The sequence below is a fragment of the Manacus vitellinus genome, unplaced genomic scaffold (genome assembly GCF_001715985.3).
Source record: "Manacus vitellinus isolate BGI_N305 unplaced genomic scaffold, ASM171598v3 scaffold_48_pilon, whole genome shotgun sequence".
Classification (NCBI taxonomy): domain Eukaryota; kingdom Metazoa; phylum Chordata; class Aves; order Passeriformes; family Pipridae; genus Manacus; species Manacus vitellinus.
In genome coordinates, this window is record NW_021940593.1 from 5,148,704 (window position 1) to 5,170,017 (window position 21,314).

General features: G+C 50.9%; 1 protein-coding gene across 1 annotated transcript in view; it reads left to right on the forward strand.

Annotated features, from left to right (window-relative positions):
* Nucleotides 1-4,661: 4,661 nt before the first annotated feature.
* Nucleotides 4,662-21,314, forward strand: part of PAPSS2 (3'-phosphoadenosine 5'-phosphosulfate synthase 2) — a 30,237-nt gene continuing 13,584 nt past the window's right edge. Inside the window, exons 1-2 of the mRNA XM_029962582.1 lie at nt 4,662-4,695; nt 19,569-19,674. Of these exons, the coding sequence (XP_029818442.1) occupies nt 4,675-4,695; nt 19,569-19,674 (127 nt within the window). The 5' untranslated portion in view covers nt 4,662-4,674. The remainder of the gene's footprint in view (nt 4,696-19,568; nt 19,675-21,314) is intronic.

A 21,314-nucleotide genomic window follows, 5' to 3' on the forward strand; every position in this document is an offset into this window, starting at 1 on the left:
TGTTGGGGCAGTTCAGTGTCTCTGTATCTCTGCAGGCCGATGCCAGAGGTATCACACGTGTTCACTGTGGAATATTTAGGTTTCAGAAGCACTGATCTTAATGCATTTGGAATTGCACAAGCGGAATTCCACTCCTGGTGACTGGAGGATGCTCCTTTCCCTGGGGTGACAGCCTCCCCTGGGACTGCTGTCTGCATGCAGCCAAAAGCTGCTGAGCCTGCATCTGCCTCAGGTGTTCTGCCACTTGTTTCCTCCTGAGAGCTGTCTTGAGGCTGTGTGCCCTCTAGGATCTCAGGTGGGGAACTCCTGGAGAAGCACTGTGACAGGTATGGATTGAGGGAGCGTGGAAGTGGAAGTGCAGGCACTTCACTCTTCCTGTAGGAGAACAAACAAAGCCAGAGAGTCTGAGAAAATGCTGCTGAAGATGACAACTGTGTCTCCTTGGAAAACTAAGCAAAGTGCTGAACCTTCCTCTGCAAGTTCCCCAGTTCTAGGAAAGCAGATAAACAAGAGCAGAGACTCTGGCAGTAGTTTGAGTGCAGGGTGGATGTGGCCAGTGTAGCCCTGGAACATGGGAGAGCTTGGCCATCCTCCCTGCTTCCCCCACCCTTTGCTCCCGCTGTGCCAGGCGTACACAGGGAGCAGGCAGGGGCCATGGAGGGAATGGTGTCACTAGTCACTTCACAGCTGGTCTCTGGGCTCCTTCTCCAGAGGTTTGATGCTAGTTTGGGTGGTGCTTTTCCAGCAAGATGTCACCAAGGAGGAGGCAATTCCTGCAAGGATTCAAAAGTACAGAGTTGTGCCAAGTCAGGGGCAGTGACCTTCCCCAACTTCCACGTGGGAGAACACTGCAGGGGACACCCCTCTCCTTCCATGACACCTGCCCAAAGGCTGCAGCACCTGGGGGTTGATACCACAGAGCAAAAAGGATGTGTGGCCTGTTTTAATATCCACCTCTACCACCTTGGTGCTGGTGAACTTGTTGGGCATGTTGAGGTGGGTGTTGAGGAAACACTCACAGGAGTGCTGGCACTTTGGGGTCATTTCTAGGGTTCTGCTAGGACAGGAATTTCGATTAAAAAGGTGATTTGGAACAGGAAGATGGCTGTAGCAAAGGCCTCCCATGCAGCTGCTCACGGGGCCTGTGGTGGTTACACACAGGCTTTGCTCTCTGGGGGTCCTGTTGGTGTAAGAGGTCACACAGCAGGCTCTGAGAGAGCTTTTGGTCAAGGGGTTTATTGTCTGTCTGAGATCAGGGTGTTGGGGCAGTACAGACTTCCCAAGGAAGTGCTGAGTCCAAGGGCAGGTACCCAGAGCATGACTTTCTTCTGTCCCTCTCAGTAGGGAAAGGAACAATCTCCCATCCTGTAAGTGTGGTGAGAATCCCCCCAGATAAAAATATTCCCTGGAATCATAGAATCATAGAATGGGTTGGGTTGGAAGGGACATTAAAAGCACCCGCATTATCCAGCTCTACCCTCACCACATTCGTTATTCGCCATGGGCAGGGACATCGTTCCACTGTCACAGTTGTTCTCCGAAGTACCGGAACGTGTCCAACCTGGCCTTCGGACACTTCGCAGGGATCCAGGGGCAGCCACAGCTTCTCTGGACAACCTGTGCCAGGGCCTCACCTCCCTCAAAGGGAAGAATTTTATCCCAATATCCCATCTAACCCTGCCCTCTGGCAGTGGGAAGCCATTCCCCCTTGTCCTGGCACTCCAGGCCCTTGGAAATGGTCTCTCTCCATCTTTTCTGTTGGCCCCTTCAGGCCCTGGAAGGCCACAGTCGGGTCACCCCAAAGCTTCTCCTCTCCAGGCTGAACAATCCCAGCTCTCCCAGCCTTTCCTCCCAGCAGAGCTGCTCCAGCCCTCTGATCATCTTGATGCCTCCCTGGACTCTCTCCAGCAGCTCCATGTCCTTGCTGGGCTGTTCCCAGGGCTGGAGCAGCTCTGCAGAGGGGCAGAATCCCCCCCTGCCCTGCTGGCCTTAGGTAACAGTGCTGTAAGTTGCCAAATCATTCCTGGAAGTGCTTTTTATCAAGCAAGGCAGCTGCTCAAGTGCCCTTTTCTTTCCATCTGGAGAGATTTTGCCCCCATGTCTGCTTTGCTGGAGTGCTGCTGCTTCTCCCAGCTGTGTCAGCTGAAGTTCTTGCAGCTTGTTCAAGAGCCCAAGAAGTTCTTCCATGAAAATTGAGTGTCACTAATATATATGTCTCCTGAGGTAAGCAACTAGATTTTCTTCGTTTTTGCTTAATTTCTGATTCTGTTTCATCATTACTTCCTTGAAAAGCCCACACAAATTAAAACTTGAGGCAATAGCCACATATATTTAGTTATTAGAGGTTTATGTTACAGAAGTTCGTACCATTTTTTGCATTATGCTTGGGAAAAATTGGGGAGGAAAAACCCCCTTGATCTTTTGTACAGAAAATACTAATTGTCCCAATTCTTAGGCAGGCTGTGAGCAGTCAATTTAATTCCTAGAAGGGAAATAACTTTGAAGTTAGAAATGAAGAATGATGCAACAAATGGAGATCATGTTGACTCATTTTCTGTCTGATAGATATCTAAGGGGAACATGGAGGTGTTACATGTTTTTGATGCTAATTTTTCTGTTACATAGTAACACAAGTTTTTTTGTCTTTCCCCTGACCTTCCTACTGCTTATTTTTAGTGAGAACTGCTTTTCCTTCCAAAGTGCCCTCATTGGAACCAGTTGTGTGTCAGGCTGGAATGGTTTAGAGTGGTCAGTGGTTAGAGAGGCCCCTCTTTCTGCCTTGTCCTCATAGACACCTTCTTGCTGCTCCTTTTTCTTCATTAAATGTATTTCCCCCCTTGCTTTGGTCTGTTGGGCATGTTTTACTGAAGGTACACAGAGGCAAAGTAACACAGAAAGGCTGCAAAGATGTGAGCTTAAAATTCATCCCACAGAAGCAGAATATTAAATGTTTTTATCCAACTAAACCAACAAACAAAAAAACCCTTAAAAATAATACTTACAGGAATCAAAATGCACAATTGACTCATCAGAGATGACTTTCAGTCATTTAACTTGTCTTTCTCCTGGTGTCCTCCACTGGATGAGATGTACCCTATGTCCTGCCCAGGCAATGGTTGTGGGAGGGTTCCTTGTGCCAGATGTGCTTTTCCAATGGATATTGTGTTGGGGCTCATTTTCCTGTTCTTCCAACTTTGCTGTATTGATTTTTATGGCAGAAACTTTAATCTGCCCTTAATTGAGGAAAAACCCCGACCCAACGTAAGGAAAAGCACGAAATGAGTGATGCTAAAAAGCGACCCTGGCATTATTTAGCTGAGCTAATCCCAAGTGTAATGCCATGGGTTTAACTGGAATTACACTGGGGATTAGTTCAGTTGATAGCTGATTGCACTCTAATAGCTGCCTGGCTCCGGGAGCTGGTTGACTAAGTGCTGCTTGCCTCCTTCCAGCCCTATTCCTTCACTTCCATGTTTTCCCTGCTCCCACGGCAGAGCCCAGTTCTTCTTCCAACAGGACCTCATTTGAGGAACCCCATCTATTCCACTGTCTCTCCTCTCCCCTCTCCCCTGGGGTTTCCCACTTTCTGTTTGAAGGGTTCTTCGGGAGAACGAGCCTTCCCTCGGTGAGCCTTGCAAAATGCCACCACCTTTTTGTCCTCTTCCACTGAGGGGCTTCACTCAGGGCATCGTGACTTTAAACTGCTGGAATGAAGGACAGGTGGAGCAGGAGTGTTTTTATGGGGAGGGACATGCATGGCTGGTGGTGGTTGTGTGCTGAACAGGTACTAGGAGCAGCCCAGAGTCAGCTCGGCATGTTGGACCTGTCTGAGAGATATCTGAGAGCACTTGCTCTTCTGGGCACGATGAGAAGTGAGTTATCTCCTCCTAGAGGAGAGGCAGCAGTGCGCACAGCCATCCTGACAGCCCTGGGCTGGATGCATGGATGGATGGCTATGGATCAGGAGATAGTGGTCAGAGGACATGTGCCATGCTGGACCAGGCTGTGCATCCCCAGGTGCAGAATTACACACCCACGGGGATCATTTCTTCCTGTCTCTGGCTCCCGGGCCATCCCAAGGATGAACGGTGGTTCATCCTCCAGCACACTGCCTGTCCTCTGGCTCAGCAGCATCCTGGGATTTGAGCTTTTCCGGTGGTGGAAAATGGCAGATTTGGGGCAAAGCTGTCAGGTGTGGTGTTTCTGCTCCCCTCACATGCTGAGCTTTGTGTGCTGGTAGACTCTGTGTTTCTTTTTAACTTCCTTTGGCATTTTGGCCAAACACTCAGGGACTATCCTCCAGCACTGCTTGGTCTTAGACATCACCATCATCATTCTTATCCTTATCATCACCCTCCAGAGGTGACTTTTCGAGTCGTTTCGTGCAGGCTCTCGTTCCTGCTCTCCCTCCCGGAGCCCGGACTGGTCGGAGCTGATTTTAGGGCAGCTTTACGCTCCAGGAGGGTTCGCAGCGCCGTGGCCGCGGTGCCTCGGCCCTGGCGGGTGGGTGACACGTCCCCCCGGTGCCGGAGCGCCCTGCCCGCTGCCCCGGGGGCCGGGCCGGAGGAGGCGGCGGCGGGGGCGGGCGCAGGGCGAGAGGGCCGGCCCAGGGCCGCGCTACGTGTCGCCGAGCCCTTATAGCCCCGGCCCGCCGGCCCGGGCGCCGCCCGCACCATGTCGAGCCGCGAGCACACGGTAGGGAGGACAGGGCAGGGACAGCGGGAGGGACGCGCCGGGCCGGGCGGGGGGTCCTGCCCAGCCCGCTCTGCCCGCAGCCCCCGAGGGACGCGGGACCCCCGCGGGCACCAGCCGGCCTCCGGGAGCCGGGGCCGGCAGAGCATCCCCGGGTTTGCCGAGGATGGAGGGCGCCCTTGGCAGCGGGCGGGGCGTGCCCGGCCATCCTGCCGGGATCCCCCGCGGTGCCGCGGGCTGCCAGCCCGCCGAGGCTGCGGGAAGGCTGAGCCTCGCTCCTCGCGTGGCTTTTTGGGCGTCCTCTGCCCCGCTCCCACCCCGGGGAAGGCAGCCTGGCGAGCCACTCGCCGCCACCGATGGGCTCCCGGCACCCTGCACAGCCGGTGCTTTAAACATATATAACGCGCGCAGAGCGATGAAAAAATAAGCATAGCCAGGGCAGAGTTCAGTTAGAAATTAAAATTGCAAATCGCAGCCAGAAGTCGCCTTCCGCTTGCCAGCTGCCCTCCCTTGCTTCTTGGATTTGGGATGCGAGCCCCGGGTCCCTCCGGCCGCGCCATACGTTTTCCAGGTTTTAAATCAGAACCAGAAGAAATCTTGACGGAAGTCTTTCAGGCTGCTGTTGCTGGTTCATTTTTACTTCTTTTTTTTTTTCTTTTTACTTCGTCGTACGTTTTTCAGATGCGTTTCGGGCAGCCTGGTAATGTGTGCGGGTAGGAATGCAACCAAAACCACGCGGAACAAAGCGCGCCTGTGCAGCCGGGTGTTCTCGGGCACGCGAAAACCTGTGGTTTAGGGATTATTTCAGGGAGGGGAGGTGCAAGCTCTGAGCTGTGCATGGGAGTTCTGTTTATTGCTGTGTGACAGGAGAGAGGCATTACTGAACTTCCAGAATAATCCCTCTCCTTTGCCTCCACCCTTGGCTGGAAAAATGACATTTATAAGCAAGTTTGCGGCTGACCTTTGTACGGTGACTGTCAAAACAGATCCTATCTGGGTGACAGTTGTGGGCGGATTTTCGTGTGCTTATCTGCCAGGTATCTGATGGACTGAGAAAAGGCGTGATTTCGCTAATTACCGGAGGTCTTGGGGATGGTGATGAAATGGTGATGTCCCATTAGCGATGTGTTGCACAGAGCTTGAAGGAAGTTCTCTTCCCCTCACGCAACCTCAGCGGCTTCTCGGTTTCAGCCATCTCCAGCTGATATCAAAGGCACGGGATGAGGGATTTCCCTTTGATAGGGATCCTTTGATCAGCACGATTATTCGCATGTGCACGTGGGCGATTTCTCCTGACACTTTCTGTAGCTGCAGCCGAGGCAGTTCCATTCGAAAACGAAGATGGGACACACAATAATTTGTCCTATTAGGATGGGTACAGCCCCCTTCTTAATCCCCATTCTTCGTTCTCCCAGTTACATGAATCGTTATTACTCCTAAAAATCCCTGTTACTAATAAAATCCCAGTTTTACCACGTTTCCACGACGTGGGTGGTGTGTTAATGTTTCTCCCACAGCCCAGGTTTTGTGAGGCTGGGTGTTAGCAGCATTTTGCACTGGCTGAGAGTACGCCAGAGCTGGGATTTGCAGGTGATGTCGATCAGCTGTGAGCCTTTGAAAGGCATAGCAGTGCCACCTGTGGCAAGATGGACAGCTGTGTTATTTGACTGTGCTCCTCCTTTTGCAAATTGAATAATTAGAAGCCCAGGTTTTAAATCCGAAATTCAGCCTGAATGCCTTTTGGAGTTTGAGGATGCTTTGGTTTTGCATTTATTAATAGAAGCTTCTGGTAGGGTACAGAGAAGAAAACTTAGATTTTTTTTGTTTGTTTGTTTTTGCATGTGTTGTCCTTGAAAATGAACATGGCTCCTTAATTCTGCCTTGTCTGAGGACCCAAAACTTGGTGTGCAGGAGTCTCTCTGGCCAGTTAGTTTGGAAATGCTTTCTGCTCTTTGTTTCTGCTCACAACGTTGCAAGAGGCATGAAGTCCTCTGCGTGCCAGGCAGTGTCCTTCTGTTCCCAGACCTCACTGGCAGAAAACATTTATTACTGACCTGTTTCAGGACTGATTCTTGGGGGGAGAAGAACGTTCTTTAACGATGACCTTAAAGACTTAGTGTTCCTCACACAGCCCTCCTGTGTGCTCGGAGGCAAAGCCCAGCTCCCAGGAGCGAGCAAACGGTGAAGGAGTTGCAGCGAGGAAGGTGGAGCTGTGGGACTGCCCTTGTTTATTGTGTGGGCTCCTGCACAGCGTGGCATTCAGGGCTGAGGGGTTCTTTTAGCTCTCTCCAGACAACAGCCTGTTCTCCCTCCACCTGTGGTGTCCCTGGTATTTCTGCAGCTCTCCCCGCCGGGCAGCCTTTCCAGGAGGATACAGATGGTGCAGTGTGCTCCAGGCAGGTTTGCCACGGAGCCCAAAGCCACAGGCACGGCCTGGGAAGGGCTGGCCCCTCGCTGGGGTGGCTGCCTGCGTGGCTTTGTGTCCCTGTGGGTGCATGGAAAATGCAGCTCAACGCTTCTCGTGGGATGGAGGCGTTGGGAGTTCTGCCCCTGGCAGGGGAACGTCCTGAGTTTCTCTTAGAGGTGCTTAGGGCAGAATGAGAACCTGGTACTGAAACTGCCCTTTTCAGGGTAAGTGTCACAGCTTTGTGAGCCCCCTGCTCTTGTCAGGGCATCTCCAGGAATCCCACTGGAGTGTGGCACCCCTCGCTTTCACCGGGATGCTGCCGCTGGAGCCTGATGGGTCACAAAGCTGTAACTTCTGCTCATTCACTTCTGTTTGTGTAGGGCTTATGTGCAAATGGTGTGGGCTTATTTAAATTTATTTAAAGAGAAGGGGAAAAAACCACAAGCTCAGATGACAACCCTGAAGAGAGAGGCTTGGCTTCTTTGCCTAAAAACAACTCTCGTGTTGAAAAAGCTGGAGCCACGGGGCAGAGTTCAGATGGACTGAGTGATATCCCAGGCAGAGCAGTAGCACATGTACAGCTTCATCAATTTAATTGCTAAGCAATATAGAAGAAAAAGCTTATTAAAAAAACCCAGACCGGGTGTTTATCTCCTCTCATGCTTCCTCTTAACTGTTGCCTTGAACACAAAGAGCGAAACACCTTTAAAGGTGTTTATTTTCCAAGCAGTTGTGAATAGCTCAGCTATTCAGTGACACTTGTCCAGGTGACAGTGCACCCTGATTCCGGGGAATTAGTGTGGCTTGCTCTGGGTTGAATTACTCAAGGAAGAGTTTCTCACGTTTTATCCAGCGAGTCACAAGCCTTGTCCTTACAGCATGATTTATTTTGTGAGATACAGTGCCTAACTCATTGCACCATGACAGTCAAAGGGGATTGTTTTCCTGCTGCTCATCACGTGCTTAGGATTTCTTGGTTTATATTCTAGTACTTTTTTTTGCTTTACATCTGTTTTCTTTGAAGATCAGGGAAAGGTGAGGTGATTAACTTTTGTTAACTGTAGCTCTCTCCCCTTTTCTCCTCATTTCTTTTGAAGCCCTTTGCTATTAACAAGTTCCCTTTCCAGTCTGTTGCCCACACCTTGCTGTTTCATTCACTTGGGCTGCCCCAAGACCCTGTTTGGTAACAATATCCTGCTCTGTTGGGGAATTGCAGGGAAGAAAAGCCAGAAAAAGTTGCAGTCTTCTAAATATGAATGCCTTTTTCTTTCCGTGGCTGAGCCCTGCAGGGGTTGGGGAGTTAAATAACCACCTTGGTGTGGTCCAGCCCCAGAAGCTGCAAGCTGGGGACCTTGGTGGACCTTCCCCAAGTGCAGGAGGGCTTCTCTGGTGTTCCCTGGCAGTGCCATGGCAGCAGGAGCAGCAGGGTGTGTTTTCCAAGGAGCTGCGTGGACAGACCATCTGCCAGGGCCACAGAGGGACGTGCACGTGGAAAAGTGGAAGGGTTTTTCTGCTGGGATGGGTGGTTCCTGCCTGAACACCCCTTCCCTCTGAGGAGAGAGGCAGACAGGGCAGGCCTGATCCCTGCAGGTGATCTTGGAGGTTAATCTTTCGCTTTCCCAGGAGGAGCAGTGGCTCTTCAGGACATCTCCATCTCCCAGGGGTCACCAGCTGAGCTGCTGCTGTGGGTTGCTGGGGTGCTGCCATCTGGGGTGGTGGCTCTGAGTCAGTCTGTCCCTCCTGTCCTGCTCCTGAACTCCTGGATAAACACAGACTCCAGCCTCATCCGCTTTTCAGGGTGCACAGATGAAGTCACAGCCAGTTACAAATCCATGTCCAAACCTGTGACACAGGCAGAGGTTTCCATCCGTGCTTTCCCTGGGCAGCCCCTACAAGAGCTTTGATGCAAGATAAACGATGTTGAAGACCCCACACTACCCAGACATGTGCAGTGCAGCTGCAGCTTAGATTTAGGCCACGGGGATTTTGTTTTTCTGGAGGGTTTTCAAGAGAAACACTGGCATACTTGCCTTTTTTTTTCTTTTCTTTTTTTTTTTTTGTTTTTACTGGGCTAATGTTGATCCTGGAGGGTGTCTCGAAATAGAAATGAAAAGACCTTGCCTATCTGAAACCAGGTGTTTTAGATAAACTTCCAGCTTCTTATTCAGAAGATAAGTGGTGTGCAGGGCCTGTGTTAATGCTGGTCCTGCTATGTCCTGCCTTGAGCTTGTACTTTAGTCACGCTGCTCCTACAATTTGATATCTTAAAAGGTCCATTAAGAAGGAGGCTGTGCAGTTCAGGTTTGCATTTATGAATTTTCTGTTATCGTGAGCAGGGTGACTACTAATGGTTATCTCTGATTGAGCTCTGAATCACAGCTGGGGGAAGTGAGAAGTAGTTCCTTAATGGTTTCACAGCTTAATAATTTCCAAGGGAAAATTTCCCCCGGGTGTATCATTAACAGAAAGGAGGGATGCGAAAAGCCCGGTTCAGGTGTTCTGTGCTGGGCCTGCGTCACAGAATGGGGTGTGGGAAGTTGGGATTTGCCTGTGGGACTGGTAGTTCCTTGCCAGCCCTGCCTCCCATCCCTCACAGAGCGGTCCTTGCTCCTTTACTTGCAGCTTGGCTCAGTTCCAGTGATATGTGTCAAAAGCTTTGTTTGCTGACTCGGTGCCAACGTGAGCTTGAGAAAGGAGTTGGTTTGCATAGATTTGATTTGAGATTTATTTATATTTTTTTTTTTAGATGCAGCACTTGGTGGTTTGTTGGGATGAGCTTTTTTTGTGCACTGTTGGAAAACAACGGTCCGTACCTACATTTCCAAGACTTTCTGACCTCGAGGTCTTCGCGGCCTCTCTGGCAGAACAAAATGTTTTCTTCGATATCAAACCCTTTTTTAGCTTCCCATTGTGGTGCAAAAAAGTGTGTCGGGCAGGAGGTCATTTTTCAGGCCTGCCCAGCCCTTCTGATGGGAAGATCATTAGGTTGTGCTGCCAGAGAGTGTGGGAAGAGGGGGGAAAAAACCCTTGTTTTAGAGGAGGGTTTTATAGAGGGCTGCTGTGGGGGATCTGAGTTGTGGGTTTGCCTCTGGGAATGATGTGGGTGAGTCCCCACAGCCATGGCTGGGGCAGCTCATTGCATCTGCCCTCATCTCTGTAAAGCTGGTCTGAGGCCACGGGGATGGATGTGAGGAGTGTTGAGCTCTCAGAGGTGCAGCCTGAAGTCCGGGGGAGCTGCTCAAATGTGTGTCACTTTTATGTCTTAAATGTTGTGTGGGATCTCGAGCCTTCATCTGCTGTTGGCCTTACTCTGGGCTACTCTTCCATGGCTGTAAAATTGGGCATGATGCCACCCTTAGAGAGATACTGGGAGTTTTCGTGAACTTCTGAGGGACCAATTAACAGTAAACTCCAAGGAAAATGTGTAACTGCCCTTCAGCAAGCCTTCAGCAGCGTGGAATGACGAAGATCTGTCCTACACCTGGTTTAGGGAGGGATGATGGAAATGCCAGATAGCCCCTCGTTCAGGAAGGGTACAACATTCTTGGTGCTGCCTTAGGCCAGGCTCTGGGTAACCCCCTGTGCACTCCTGTGATAAAAAGCCCGTCTTGCAGCTTGTAGGGGTCAGATGCACAGGGAGATGGGTCAGGAAACCTTCATCCTGCCGCCTCCAAACTCGAGTCCTCACCTTGGCCGTGTGTCCTGCAGCTCGTTGTGAGGGTGGCACATTCAGTGGTGTGACGATGAAAACAACCCTGTCTTCATCCAACAGAAATTCCAAGGGGGCTGAGGAGGTACTGAGTGACGGGGAGGCTTGTTTGGCTCCATCTGTTGATTCCAGTAGCAACCAAGAGTGGGAGCCAGGCGAGACTTTATGGCTGGGACACCACAGTTCATTGTCCGCCCTTCCACTGATTTGTGACCCGAGGTACCAGAGGCCGTGCCTTTCTTCCTGATAGCGCTGGATGAACTTTCCTTCCATGAATTCATCGTACTGATTTCTTCCAGCCAAGTGAACTTTTGCCCTCCCCATTTAATCGTGTCCTTAGCGGTGTTTCTGGCCAGGCTTCCCTTCGCTCCTTCCTCCTGCTGCTTTTGCACTTTGCAAACCCTAACAGAGTTGCTGAGGTGGAGGGAGATCTCCTGTTGCCTGCTGGTGGCCATCCACCATTGCAGAGTCAAGCACACGGGGTTCAAGCCTGAGCATCCAGCCTGAGGCAGAGAGAGGCACTGTGAGACCCAGTCTGGGCTTGAGTCCAGCTTTTTGCTTTCATCAGGCTGCTGAGATGTCCTGTAGAGGAGAAGTGATGCAGGAGGATTAGTTCTTTTACAGAATCACGGGTTCATTTAGGTTGGAAAAGACCTCTGAGATCGAATCCCCCCATGTGCCTGATCTCCACCTTGTCCCCCAGCCCAGAGCACTGAGTGCCATGGCCAGTCCTTCCTTGGACACCTCCAGGGCTGGGCACTCCAAACCTCCCTGGGCAGCCCCTGCCAATGTCTGATTGACTCTTCTGTGAAGAAATTCCTCCTGATGTCCAACCTGACCCTCCCCTGGTACAGCTTAAGGCCTCTTCCTCTCATCCTGTGTGGCGGCTTGAGAGAGAGACCAATTCCCCCCCACCTCCCCTCTCCTATCAGGGAGTTGCAGAGCCAGAAGGTCCCCCCTGAGCCTCCTTTTCTCCAGGCTGAGCCCCCCCAGCTCCCTCAGCCCCTCCTGCTGCTCCAGCCCCTTCCCCAGCTCCGTTCCCTTCCCTGGATTCGGAAATATACGCATTTTAAAACCTGATGAAGCTGCTTGAAATCTTGATCCTCTGTAGCTCCCACTGCTTATGAACCCCTAGAGCCTCTCTAAAGGTGCAGGATTTCTCTCCTGAGAGGGATATGTTGGGCATGTCAAAAACAGATATCCTATCATTGAGAGCTGAGCTGGGTTCAACCTGTGCTGGCTGAAAGGGTGGAAGGAGGTTCTGCTTTCTGACTTAGGCCCTCTGGACTCACATGGCATTTCTGATCAGCAGAGCTTGTGCTTCTGGTTGTGTCTTACAATTTAGCTCAGCTGATGGTCTCCTTGCATGGTGCTTGGAGCAGGAGTGCTGGCATGTTTTCAGGGACAGGGTGCCTGTCCTGCCCCAGCAGGAGGTGGGACACGTACAGGGGCGTATTTACCATAGAGCACCACAGCCCAGTAATTAAATCCCTCAATCTCATATTCAAGTGAAAAAAAATTGATTACCTGTGGATGCAACTCCTACCTGGAAAGCTCTTTGATACCCAAGTTAATGTGTAGTCAAAATCTGTACCTTTGTTCTCCTTCCCTCTTGTCCGAGGGACTGATCCTCGGTTTCCCACTCCCATAGCTGGCTGTCTTTCTCCAGAAGAAGACAGAGAAGCATGGCCATGTGTTCTGGGTGGGTTGTCCTGGCAGGGGAGCAGTGTTTTGGTGCAGCATTTCCTGAGCAGATGCTGTTGCTCCGTGCAGGGCAGCTCAGTCAGTCGTGGCTCTGCCAGGCACAGCTGGATTTGCCAACAGGCTGCACCATCTCTACTTTTTAACTCGTCATCTACCTTCTGGTCACCTAATTCCCTTTGGTTTAGTTTTCTGGGAGGTTAAACAGACGTGCTTGATCACTTCCTGTGAGTGTTCAATCCCCAAAGTGGTCTGTACTGGGCAAGAACATCATTTATGTTCCTTTCTTTTTGCAAGACTTTGGCATTGAAGGTGGTCCCGCGGCCTTGGCACCATCCAGAGTAGCCTTGTGACAGACCCCTGGCATCAAAGCAAGGCAGTTCTCCCTCTGCAATGTCAAACCTATTGTTTGCAAAACAAGCAGGGTTCATTTGGGAGTGATCATGCAGCAGAACCGCTCTGAATATTAAAAATTGGGCAGCCATGGAGGGATTTCGTGTTTATATTGTTATTTTTGTCAGCAGCTGACTAGACGGCTTTGTTTGTCAAATATTTGTTGCCCCTGCAGCTGTCTCTTGGGATTCCAGGAATGAAGATGGGGAAGATTGTTTTTATAACAGCTGGCCTGGCCTTGCAAATTCATCCCGAAAATGCAGGAGCACAGGATGACTCACTAGTTTTTTCTGTGAGGAAATTAAAGTAGTGACATCATCTAATTCCGAGATAAGGGAACGCCTGAGCTGGGAGCCTTCAGAGAGGCAGATTTTAGTGCCTAGCCTGCTGATTTGGACTCACACAGAGTAGAGATCACTGCCTCATGTGCCAAGTGAGCCTGGAACGTGAGCCTGGAACGTGAGCCTGATTTTGTTGATTTTTTTTTTTTTTTTTTTTTTAAATTTATTTTTTTCTTTTCGTGCCAAGGCTGTACAGAACTTGATTGTGGCCATCCAAGCCATGCAAATGTATGCCAAGAAAAAAATATTTGAGCAGCCATCAAAAAAACAAGGTCTTGCCAAGAGCTCAGAAATTCTTGTGGCTTAAGGAAGGAAAAAAAAAAAACACAACACTTTAGCTGACAGCAGCTTGAAAATCCCTTGTGGTAGCAACGTTTGGCATCTCCAACCGTCTGCTTCCGAGCTGAAAGGCTGCTTGTTTCGGGGAACTGGGATGTCCCTGCTGCTCTCCTGAAGGTCTCCTGTGTTACACTCCTGGCAGTGCCCGGGGGTTGAGGTGATGCCAGAAGGAAGGGCCGTCAGAGGTGGCGGGTGCCAAGGAGCAAGCGAGGTCTGCTGGGGTTTATTCCCAGTGCTGGATGAAGAAAGGAAGGCCAGTCCTGCTCCCAGCCTGGGCATGGGAGTGCTGGCAGCCCCTCAGCCTCAGCAGGGTGTTTGGTGTCCCAAACACCTGTGTGCTCAGCTCAGGCTGGAAGGAAAACACAAGGTTATTCCTGCTCGAGTCCAGGCAGGGGCAGAGGAGACATCCTGAGTGCAGGGAAGAGGGAGGACCACCAGCATGGGAAGCAGGAGGGTGGATACCATGATGGGAACACCAGCATGGGAAGCAGGAAGGTGGATACCATGATGGGAACACCAGCATGGGAAGCAGGAAGGTGGATACCATGATGGGAACACTGGCTTGGGAAGCAGGAAGGTGGATACCATGATGGGAACACCAGCATGGGAAGCAGGAAGGTGGATGGTACAGCAGAAGGTCCCACTTCCCTGTCCAGGCCTGCATCCTGAGAGGTTAAACAGGCAAAATTTCCAGGGTAACTCCATCTTGGTGGAGTTTTCCCCTGGGAGAGAATGGGGCTCATTTTGAAGCGTTTACTGCCTTAGTCCATTAAATGAATATTTGGGAAAATCCATAGGTTTAGGGTTACAGGAGCTAAATCAAGACTTAAGAAACGCTGAGGTTTCTCCATCTTCTGTATGGTCATAATTAAATCTTTGTTTCCACTGGCAAAAACCCCCCTTTTGCCTCTCTTCCTCCTTCTGAGTATAATCATTTTACTCTTCTGCAGCGAATGTCTCTTTTATAGAAGGTTCTTTCCCCATTGTTGCTGATGGACTACAGTATCACCCTTTTGCCAGAGCACCCAGTGGGAGTTGCCCTGCTAGAAGAAATTCTTTTTTACCAAAAACATCGATGAACTTAATTTTTATGCTTCAAATTCAACTGGTAGGACAAAAGATCTTTTAAACTTGAGGTCTTTTGCAGTTCAGGTGGCAGGATTTGGGAGGGGATTTTTAACAGTAAGTTAGATCCATCTCCAAAGGCTTAAGCAAGTGTTTCATTTCAAAGTCATGGAGTCACAGAATCTCCTGAGCTGGAAGGGACCCCCAAGGTCCTGGAGTCCATCTCCTGGCCCCAACAATGCCACCATGTGCCTGTGCAAGTGAAAGCTTGCTTGGATCATTTTATCACTTGAAAAGCCCGTTTTGCCATTTGCAAAATAGGATCAGCTGAAAACCTTTTGAAAGCCTCTGTTTTTATTTTGACCTTGTTTTTCCCTTCCTGGAGACATGTCCAGGCTGCGGGACCGAAATAGGGTGTGTATGAAATGCTTCACTGGAAAGAAATGAATCATATTGCTGGTGCAGTGAGCTAGCCCTATGAATAAAGATGCAGCTGGGGGAGTCCTGACCCTCCCCTGGCTGTTGGGTCAGGGTTTCCCTGGGGCTGTGAGCGCTGCCAGTGTCCAGCTGGATGCTCAGAGGAGTGAGCCGGATATGTGTGACTAACGTGCCCTTAATAGCCCTTCTCCCCTGGCTTTGTTCTCGGCTGATGTGTTTTCAGGAGGGAGTCCCTCTCCAGAGTGGGATGCTGCTGCAGCCTGCCGTGAGCTGGGGCTCTTGGACAGCTTCCAGCGCCCTGCCTGTGCCAGCTGCAGCAGGCAGAGGTGCTCCTGTGGCGGCAGGGGGTGAGTTGAGGGCACGAAGAATATGTTGGGTTGGACCTCCTCGGCCGTTGTGATGTCCAGCTTGGCTTCCTTATGGCAAACCTCCTTCTGCAACATCACAGAGTGGCTGGAGAGCAGCCAGGCAGGAAGGGAGCTGGGAGTGTGGATGGACAGGAAGCTGAACAGGAGCCAGAGTGCCCAGGTGGCCAGGAGGGCCAATGGATCCTGGCCTGGAGATGTTTAAGGTGAGACTGGATGTGGCATCAGTGCCATGGTCTGGGAACCATGGTGGGGTTGGATCAAGGGTTGGACTTGATGATCTCCAAGGTCTTTTCCAACCCAGTTGATTCTGTGATTCTGTGATCAGAGCTCTGCCTTCTGTGGGTGGCTGAGCAAGGGATGGCCTGAGGATGTTGTGTGCACTAAGAGGGTCTGTTGGATGTCCTGCTCAGCTCCTGTCTCTTCTCTTTACCTCCCTCTCGGCTGTGGCACGTGGCACTCGCCCCCAGTTCTCCCCCTGGTCCCATTCATGCTGCAGGGGCTGGTTAAAGAAGTGGGGATGTGGGGGCAGGAGCAGGCGCTGCCTAAGGAACAGAGTTTATAAATACTTGGGTTTCGAGTGGAAGATGGCTAAACAACCATATAATTTGTTTTGATAACCCTAAACACAAAAGGGCAACAAAGGAGCAGCTGAGGGAGCTGGGAAGGCTCAGCCTGGAGCAAAGGAGGCTCAGGGGGGACCTTCTGGCTCTGCAAGTCCCTGACAGGAGGGGGGAGCCGGGGGGGGTCGGGCTCTGCTGCCAGGGAACAAGGGACAGGAGGAGAGGGAACGGCCTCCAGCTGTGCCAGGGGAGGGTTAGATTGAATATTAGGAAATTTTCTTTTAATGGGAAGTGTTGTAAAGCATTGGGCTGTTCAGGGAAGTGGTGGAGTCACCATCCCTGGAAGTGTTCAAGAAAAAGTGGGCACTTGAGGATGTGGTTTAGTTGATAGTTGGACTTGATAACCTTAAAAGTCTTTTCCAACTTGGCAGTTCTACAATTCTATGATCACAAATGTTGTTTGTCTGGTGCATTTTCTGCTATTTGTGCAGCAGTTCTGCTCCCAACAAACATCAGCAGTGGTTGGGAGAGGTCCCCCACCCCTCGTGCTCTTAGCTGTCAGATGTGTTGTCAGGGAGCATCTTCTCCTCTCATCTCCTGAGAACAGTCACACACAACTTTGTGGGCAAGGACAGCTACTCCCCTCCAGGCCAAATACTTCAGGAAGAGCTGAGGTCGCTTTTCTGGACACTGAATTGGAGCAGAGGACACTGATGGTTCCTGATTTTCAGAAGACTCTCTTGTCTCAGAGTTCCCATCTCTTTATTCAGGAGGAGCACTAAGGAAAAACCTCCTGGCTCTGCCTGCAACCTGCTTTCACAAAGCAGGGGAGCATCTTGTCCCATCAGGATGGTTGATGAAAAGCTTGTTTGCTTTGGAAACCAGGTGAGGAGACACTAGGCAGTTAGCTTAGTTAAACCTGATCTTAAAGAGCCGAGATCTTGGTGTCTCCCAGTTTGCCAACCTCGTGGAAGGGTTCAGTAGGAGGGAAGACCAAAAGCAGAGTTCAGATTTGGTTTCTTGGTCCACTGCAGCCTCAGTTACAAGGTTTGGAGTGATGTCTTTATTTTTTCCCAATTTCCTGGATGAGCTAAGGTGGGGTGGGCTGAGCACTGACATCATCCAGACAGGCCCAAACAGCAGTTTTTCAAGGAAAGGGGAGAGTGTGGCAGTGTCCTCTTTAACCATCTGTCTGGCAGAGGCTGCACAGCTCTTCTTTATAGACCTGCTGGATCATTTATTGCCTTGTTTGGGACTGAATTATAGGTAAGAATTCCTCTTCCAAACCTCACTTCCTTGATCTAGACTATTCCAAGACCTGCTGACCAGTGTCCCTAAATTGTCCCTGCTGTAGGGCCCAAAATGCAGGTGTAAGTGTGATGATGATTGGATTAATTGTTTAAATATGTTTGATTTATGATGACGAGATTAAAACCCTGAGAATAAAATCAGTAGGACAGCCCTGCATCTGATTAAACCCTGTTCATCCCTTCTCTCTGCCTCCCAACCATCTTGTAGGACATGCCCTTCCTAGGTGAAATCTCTCCAGGATTTGCTCTCAGGCCATTGATGCTTATTTTTCCTGGTGCCTTCACTCCCTTCCATCTTGTTTCAGCTCTGGCTTCCCAAGCCACTTCAGGGCTGCTGAATTATGAAGTGGGAAGTCTGTGTTTCCCACTAAACAGCCCATTCCCAGCCAAGCAAAAGCCTCCAGCCCAGCCATCCAGTTGCTCAGGGTTAGGAAGAGTTTCCCAGGACAATTATTAACAGAGCTGGAAAATCTGAGGGCTTGGTACCACCTGGAGCTCCCGGCAGGAAGGAGAGGTCTGACAGTGTTGCTGAGTTGCAAAAATGCCCTCAGTGATGCCTCCCCAAGCTCCCAAAAGATGCCAGTGTGCAAACCAGCAGCTCTGAGATGCGCTCCCGGCGCAGATTTCTGGCACAGCAACGTGTACTCACAGCAGGCTCCTTACGTCAGCCCCCGAGGAATGTGTCAGATCCTGCACCTGCCCGCGGTATCGGGGCTCATCTCCTGCAGGACACAGCCAGCACATCAACACTTTGCAAAGGCTGCAGTCCCTGCTGATGCAAAAGAGAGATTGCAAGTGTGCAGGTTCGTTTCTCCACGCGGAAATATCAGCCTTGCTCGTTCGTGTCAGTCGTTTGGTCTCTGCTGGAGCCTGAGCCCCAGGGACAGGTGAAAATGAAACCATGGTGTTGCTGTCTCACCTGTGCAAGCTCGAAAAATGTTCTGACTTTTGACACCCCCCCCTGCAAAAAAAACCCCACGAAAAACAGCAGAACAGAACAAACCACAAAAACCAGATCTTGAGCTACTTATCTTTTATTCTCTGAGTCACAGGATGTGCAGTGTTCACTCGCTTTTTCAGGGGCGGGTCTAGAGCTGTTTTAAGTTTTTCATCAAATCCCAGAATGGTCTGGGTTGGAAGGGACCTTAAAGCTCATCCAGTTCCACCCGCTGCCATGGGCAGGGACACCTTCCATGTTGCTCAGAGCTCCATCCAGCCTGGCCTTGGACACTTCCAGGGATCCAGGGGCAGCCACAGCTTCTCTGGGCAACCTGTGCCAGGGCCTCCCCACCCTCACAGGGAACAATTCCTTCCCAGTATCCCATCTAACCCTGCTCTCTGCAGTGGGAAACCATTCCCCCTTGTCCTGTCACTCCAGTTCCTGATGAACATTCCCTCTCTGGCCTCCCCAATAGGTCCCTTCAGACCCTGGAAGGTGCTGTGAGGTCTCCACACAACCTTCGCTCCTCCAATATACATCTTTCTCCAGGATATATTTATGTCCTTGTTCCCTCCTGCTACTTTCCATTGGATACCTCAACTAGAAAGATGATCCTTGCAATGAATAAGGTCTTGCAGATACTTTATGTGCACAATTCCTCGTTGAGCTGCCATTGCTGGAGCTGCAGGGCACAGTTCCATCTGCATCCAGTGGAGAGGCCGGGGTGGGCAACATTAGGAAGCACCAAAATTCAGGCCTGTGGCTCAGCGTTGTGCCAGTCCCTTGTTTGCTCTGGGAAGTGCCCACAAACCCCCCAGGTGCTGTTCCCCTGCCTCCCATGGCCGTGTGTCCCCAGCGTCGCTCAGCTCAGCGCTGCCGTGTCGCCGTCTCCTGCCCCAGTTCTTAACAGCCAGCTTCTGCCAAACACAGCAGGTGAACGAGCACCTGACGTTGCCCCTGTCTTGCAAACACAGTTCAAATTATTGGTGAGTTTGTTTGTGGTTTAAAATGTGGAAAAGGTGGGGTGTCTCTGTGCCTGGGCTCTGTGTCCTCCCTCCCCTCCCTGGCAGTGCTCCTGCAGCAGAGCGAGGCACGGGCACCGAGGCATCGCCACCAGGAGCACTCTGGGCACAGGCAGAGAGCCTTCAACAGCTCACTCTGTGCTGCTGGGACACAAATCCAACTTACACTGAAGTTTGCTGCGTGGCTCGTTGATGAATTTGCATTTCTCTCCCATCTCTCAGTCTCAGCAGAGGTTTTCTTTGTTGCTCTCGGTACGAAAATGCTTTGCTTTGTTTTCCTCAGGGATCAACCAACGTGGTTTACCAAGCCCACCATGTGAGCAGGAGTAAGAGAGGACAAGTTGTGGGTACCAGAGGAGGATTTCGAGGCTGCACCGTTTGGCTGACAGGTACTTCCAGCTGGGTGTGAGAGCCTGGCGTCCCCTGTGAAACTCCCTGCACGAGCACGGCTGGGAGGAGGGGATCTGGGATCCACAGGAAACGTCAGCGTTCCTTGGGAGCTGGGAATTGCAAAACATTCACACGTGGGAAACACAGACACGCGGTGCTGGCGCAGCAAGATGTTCTCCCTGGCAGCTGCTGCCCAGAGCTGGTGTTTTGATGAATTTCCCAGCTGTTATCAGGCTCCTTTGAACACGTCAGAGGCCCTAAGGGGAGCACTTGTTGTTCCCAAGTGTGTAGCTGAGGAAGCCTTGGCTCAAACCCAGCCAGTCCTTGGCAGTGAAACGTGCCCAGGGCTGTCCAAAATGCGGATGTTTTCATTCAGGGGCGGTGGGAAGTTTATTGGGACATGCAGGTTTGCTGTGTGTAAGGCAGCACAAGGCAGTCACCTTGTCTGGAGAGTAAATACTCCCAACCAGTCCCACTGGAAGAAATTCCTTGCTTATGTTTTGTTGCCCTTCTCCTCTGCTTTGAAATACAAACTCATTGTTTGGGGATTAGGGGCTGCTGGAAGTGACAATTGCATTTCTCATTTCTAATATTTAGACAACTCTGTCTTTTGCCACTTGTCCAGTTGTTCCTTTGCTTGTTAAATATTGGCATTTTTGTTGATGGAGGATGTTGAAGGACGTGCTTGGGAGGGTTTGTAAAGCCATTCTGATTTGCCTTCCTGTCAGTTTAGGTGGTAGATGTTGGATTACAACACATTTCTGTTTTGTTCTCCTCTTCAACTTCTGTTCAATTTCAAAAAACCTGTCCAAGGCAATTTCCTTCTCCTTAGAGTATCACACAAAAAGTCTTGTGTCTGAAAGGTTTGAGCTTCTCTGGCTTGTGATTATTCTTTGAAATATGCACCTGGAGAAGGAGTGTCTGTGGATGCAGAGGGGCCATTGCTGCTGGGGCCTGTCCCACCCCACACAGTTGCTGCAAGAGCCTTTCCTTGGGTTCAGTCTGGAAGAGCAGTTGGCTCTCAGTGGGAACAGAAGGAGGAAGAGGAGGCAACAGCACCCTTCCAAACTTCCCCTACTTCCTGGTGCCTATTTGTCCCACCACAGCCCAGCAAGAGGTGCTTTTGCAGCACTGCTGGGTTGAGCCCCTCCAGACATTGGGATGTAGCAGCTTTTCTCATGGCAAGACAAGGGGGCTCGGTCTTAAGCTGTGTCAGGGGAGGTTTAGGTTGGATATTAGGAAGAAATTCTTTACAGAGAGGGTAACCAGCCATTGGAATGGGCTGCCCAGAGAGGAGGTGGAGTCACCATCCCTGGAGGTGTTGAAGGTGAGACTGGATGTGGCATCAGTGCCATGGGCTGGGAACCACGGCGGGGTTGGATCAAGGGTTGGACCTGATGATCTCCGAGGTCTTTTCCAACTCGGCTGATTCTATGGTTCCATGATTAATAAGAAGGGTTGACCCAGGTGTGCTAAAAAGATGAATCCAACTTCCCTTCCTCATTCCTTCCTGGAGCAACTTCAGACAGAAGAGTTTCACTGCCGGTGTCCCAGGAGGTCTCATGTTATACCCTCACACCTGACCCTCGCTGCTCTGCCTCCAACAGGCCTGTCTGGAGCTGGCAAGACAACCATTGGC